A 5,518-nucleotide genomic window follows, 5' to 3' on the forward strand; every position below is an offset into this window, starting at 1 on the left:
CAACACCAGTGATGACAAGATGATGATATGGAATATGGTCTCTGAACTGGCGATTTTGTAGTTTCGTTCGTTAAAGTCAAGAGTAGGGGGGTGTCCCCACCCCCCCTGACCTAATAAAACTATGGAGGTGGGGGGATCAGGGGGGCATGCCCCCCTGAATTTGATCCTAATTTGATGTTTTGCAGTTAGGTTGCATCCCTGCTCTTTGTGTAGCCTATTTCAAATAGTATTTGGTCATCAAGACTTCTGGATTTCTTCTCTGGATATAAACAAAAGGATCGTGGACTTAAACGAACGGAATTACAAGATCATTCATGTTTTAAAACCATTCACCAGCTTCTAACCTCCTTGTTATAATTTTTATTTTGTTGGATATAACAGCTGTCCCGACTTGAATAATCAATATGTTATTTCATCAAGCGTTCTCTGTCCTACTTCCAGCTGTTAAACTTTAACTTTCGTTGCGCCTTTTTCGAGGTTTTAGTGCGGGTTTTACGGCACTTGTAAAACAATTAGGTCATATTATAAGGGCTGAAGATAAGAGAAGTCACAAGAGAGTAACATAAGCAGAAAAAAGCAGGAAAGATAAGAACGATGGATGTTTGACAGGAAAGACGGAGCAAACCACACTAGAGCACCTGTCAACCACAGCTACTGCATTTTTCTCGGTAGACTTAACTTCTACGTCGGCATGAACGCCTTTATGTGTATGTAAGCAAAGCATGCAGTTAAGCGACTGGAGGTTTTAAACTCCAAACAACTGAATAATTTATAAACGAATACATTTTAAAGAATCTGCTTTTGTTTACAGGCAACAGGTTGCTGTTTGAATTAACAGCGACGACTTCCTGGTGCAAAAGAGTTATGCAAAAAAGCAACGTACGTTCAGAAAAGGACCAAATACTATTTGAATTAGGCTACACAAAGAGCAGGAATGCAACCTAACTGCAAAACATCAAATTAGGATAAGCCCCCCTGAAAACCCCTACTCTTGACTTTAACGAACGAAACTACAAAATCGCCCATCATTGTGTTGCTTGAAGAAGTTTGAAATGTATGTAATCATTCTTTTAAATGACTGGGGTTTTTGTTTCATCTGTACAGTTCAGACGACCGTCTACTAATTTCTCCATTTATGATATCCCATGAACAAGTTTCAGCCCACACACACAAAACATCTTCATTTCTTAAAAGAAAGTTTTTGCACATTTCCTCGAAATCACTCCCAAGTGACTTAACCTTGGTGTTGTTCTAGCTTCTCGTTATTACATAGCTAGGTATTAGATTCTATGTATTGGTACATGCGCTCAGGTGTGTGTGTGTGTGTGTGTGTGTGTGTGTGTGTGTGTGTGTGTATATGTGTATGTGTGTGTGTATGTATGTGTGTGAGTGTGAGTGAGTGAGTGTGTGTGTGTGTGTGTGTGTGTGTGTGTGTGTGTGTGTGTGTGTGTGTGTATGCGTGTGTGTGTATGTGTAGGTAGCTTATGTGTGTAGGTATGTTTAAGTGTGGGTTTCTTGGAATTACTCCTCATCTCTCGCTTTCTTTATACCTTTACTCCACACAGAACATAATAATATTATCCCTTTACTAGAGATTCTAGTCTAGTGCACCATTAAGTTTTCTTGGTAAGTTGCTGTCCCCTACTGTCATGTTGACGTACGGTGTTTTATAACAGTCAGACAAACCCAAACAGATAGATCAAGCAAGCAAGCAAACAACCATATAAACAAAGAACTAAAGTAGTCAGACAAATAAGGCTTAGAAATAAATACCCGCCCCCCTCCCCCCCAACCCCCCCCAACAAAAGCAACAACACAACGCTGTATATTTTCTGAGTTTGGCGAGAACAATCTTAGTTCTATTAGTTTCTTTCCAAAACTCACCTCAATATCGGGTAGATCTCGGCTGAGGTTTGTATAAGCCATGATGAACACACCAAGTTCAGAAACACATATACACACACGCAATGAACTGAAGCTGTTCACACAGCCCCTGCGTAGAAATGATAACGGTCACCAGTCACCAGCACCTTCGCAAACACCAGTGAGTTTCCCCCTGCTGGCACTTCTTTGCTTGTCACTTGTCAACGGGTCAGGGCCGACCTAACCGCTGGTTAAATAATTGCCGCAAGGCTCTCTCTCTCTCTCTCTCGCTTTCTCTCTTTGTTGCTCTCTCTCTCTCTCTCTCTCTCTCTCTCTCTCTCTCTCTCGCTCTCGCTCTCTCGCTCTCGCTCTCTCGCTCTCGCTCTCTCGCTCTCGCTCTCGCTCTCGCTCTCGCTCTCGCTCTCTCGTTTTATCTCTGTGTCTCTTTGTCTCCCCCCCTCTCTCTTTGTCTCGCTTTCTCTCCCTGTCTGTCTTTCATTTTGTCTCTCTCGGTCTCTCTTTCTGTGCCTCTCTCTGTGTCACTATATCCCCCCCCTCCCTTTTCTCTGCCCTCCCCCATCTCTTTCGGACCCCTTGCCACTGCGGAAACCTTCTCTAGACCTAGTGATAAATAGCCAGGGAGTGAAAAATGACATCCGCGCTCCACAGGTTTGTTTACACATAGACGTGAGACCAACATCACCAGCCAGCGGAATGAGAACATCTTAGTAGACCAAATGAGGGAATAACATTGTGAGAAGAGTGCGTACCCAAACGACTACAATTATTAGATCTAGATCTAATACCAACAGCAAAACATAGTGCGGTTTCATATGGTTTTCACGCCTTCTTTAATCCAACAATGTCAATTCGATAACAAGTCAGCAGAGACAGCCCATAGTTGAAAGCAAGAAAGAGGGACAGACAACGAGAGAGGACTATTTATTATTATATCCCGTAGGATTACATGAAAATAGCATTATTTTAGCGAAGCATGCGCCTCTCCACTTTCTACTGAGCAGGGGTTGCCTACGCCCTGCAGTTTTGAAGCAGCCCGCTTTCTAATTAATAGGTGGTGTTAAAGGGGTCGAAAACATTTACAAAAACGTAAAGCCTTTCACGGTGGTTGTTTTAGCTGCAATTTAAATGCAGAATGGAAAACAGAGCACTCTCGAATGTGGATTAGACATTCAGACGTAGTGAAACATTCTAGGATTTGACAGCACGATAAGATAATAATATGTCGAAGCAAATCCCCGCTGTCTTAAACACGTTCAGTACAACGTACTTATTCTGCACGATCTGTGATATCAGTGACCTACTGCAATGTCAACTTGAAGAAGCCCATTGTTAAAATTTTCTTGCTGAGTCTTAACTTTTTTGTGTCATAATAATATCGTAGCGCTTGGTAGAAGTGTGACATAGAAATGGACAGTGTTATTTAAATAATAACCGTATACGGGCAGAATGAGTTTATAACGTAATTCTTAATCGGAGAATTTCGTATACGACGATGATTATGCGGGCTATTCTTAGAGAAAACGCACACAGATATACACACAGACACACACACATACACACACATGCACACACACGTGCAGGTACACAGTTGGTGGTAAATTGCTTCAACAGACAACATGTACAGGGTGATCCAAAAAAGCAGCAAAACAACTGTACAACTTTCTAAAAAACATATTTTCCTCCGCACAAAAGTTTTGTGTTTCAAATTTGTGCTCAACATTTGGAAGTCAAATGGAATTTGTCTGATATTCATTTTAGATAAATCCACAGAATAGTTTTGCTCTATATAGCGCGTAGAAAAACAACCCATTTTCAGCGATGTCCCCATTTTTGTAGCTTGACGCATAGTTCGCATTAGGCCTACCACTAAAAATCCCAACGGCTGCGCCATATTGCAAACTACAGTAGTCTAATAGGCCAACAGAAGTTTGCAGATAGTTTTTCTCAAATTTCCTTTGCCTGCTGAGATCATGGTTAAGATTAATAAAGAGCAGAGATCTTTTTGTATTGAACATTTCCTCACCACCAATCGATTTCGTAAGTTTAGCACAAGGTACAGAAATAATGTTAAAATGCCCTTAAGTCCTTCTTTGATGTCAAGGGTGGAAATGGTCCACCAGCTAGGACCTGTAGAAAATCAGAACTAAAAATTCCCAGACAAAACGATCTCTTCAGGTCAAACACACACCGTTCACACCCCTTTAAATCTCATCAGGGTGCAGAATTCAGTAGATGAGCCCCACGAGACGTCTGTCCGTAGACGGTGTCTCCAGCAATGACTTTCATAATTCTCAACGGTCCGCATTCTCAAGGCAGATCTTCATCTACTTCTGTACCATTTTCCAGTCCGCGAAGCTGTCATAGGATAGCAATGTGTACATGATTCCTCGACCGTCCTGAAAACGTGCAACATTTTCTTTATGACATTTGGTTCCTAGGCCGAGCCCATATTCACCTTTCAGGTTATATCAACTTCACAAATGCTGTCCATTTGGGCAACCTCACCGCCCCCCCCACCCCCCATTGTCTCTAGAAACAGCTCCATACTGTAAGGTGTACATTGTGTGTGGCTTTAAGTTCTAATGATTGAGTGGATCCTTGTGTTTGGCCATCACTGAACATTACGAACGACACGTTAAACAATGTGTCGAGTCCAAAGGAGGACATACAGACCATTAGATCTAGATCTAGTTCTCGGAATTCCAGAATTAAAAAAAAATAAAATTTTTCCTCTGCGGAAGAAAAATATATTGTTTAAAGGTTACAGAGATGGAAAGATTAGATTAAAAAAAAAAAACAAGAAAAGAAAAAAAACAACAACAACAACAAACCCTTCATTACATGACTTTCCTTACAAGATCTACTGAATTGGTGCATTTCGCATTTATAGATGGTTTTTATTAAAGCCATTTCCGTTTTCGAAAATAAGTTTCTTCTTTGTGAATTTTAGGTCAAACAACATCCTTTTGAATGAATTATATCTGTTCCAAATTACAACATTCTAGTACAAATTTTGTTCGAGATATTTAGAAAAAAAGTTGTACAGTTTTTTTTTTATCACCCTGTACTTTACTTTTACATTTTCATCCTCTGTTGTCGTTAAGCATCGAGGGGAGATGCTTTGTTTTTTTTATCCTCAGTTGTCTAAATGCGTCGAGGGGAGATGCAGTTTTTCTAGGGTAGGCCAACTCTTCGGCTCTTTCAGTGGGTAAATTATTATTTCTCAGGGTTCCCTTGACTCCCTCAATCCATCTTTTGTGCGGCCCACTTCTTCCTACATTGCCTGAGTACTTGGTATTATAGGCTTTTGAGGTTGTCTGGCAAGGACTGTGACATTCGTAACAGGTGGCCAAACCATTAAATTTTATATTCTGTCTTTACATGACTTGCAGTTGCCAATAGTTGCTCTTACTTCCTCATTGCTCTGTCTTTTTTGTGATGTTAAGGGTTTTGTTAACAGCCCAATGGTGATCTGGTCAACAACAGGCCTTTTCTAACCCTGCCCCTTTCTAGTCAGTCGATGACAGGGCCTCGTAAGTGTAGTAATTGTCACACTGCTCTCTCTCTCTCTCTCTCTCTCTCTCTCTCTCTCTCTCTCTCTCTCTCTCTCTCTCTCTCTCTCTCTCTCTCTGTC

The 5,518-nt window shown here is 41.1% G+C and overlaps 1 protein-coding gene across 1 annotated transcript in view; it reads right to left on the reverse strand.

Annotated features, from left to right (window-relative positions):
* Positions 1 to 2,108, reverse strand: part of LOC101862289 (dihydropyrimidine dehydrogenase [NADP(+)]) — a gene marked incomplete in the record, with an annotated part of 35,539 nt that extends 33,431 nt beyond the window's left edge. Inside the window, 1 exon segment of the mRNA XM_005103827.3 lies at positions 1,885 to 2,108. Coding sequence (XP_005103884.2) covers positions 1,885 to 1,926 — 42 coding nt within the window.
* Between the last annotated feature and the right edge of the window lie 3,410 nt (positions 2,109 to 5,518).

The sequence above is a fragment of the Aplysia californica genome, unplaced genomic scaffold (assembly GCF_000002075.1).
Source record: "Aplysia californica isolate F4 #8 unplaced genomic scaffold, AplCal3.0 scaffold00391, whole genome shotgun sequence".
NCBI lineage: Eukaryota > Metazoa > Mollusca > Gastropoda > Aplysiida > Aplysiidae > Aplysia > Aplysia californica.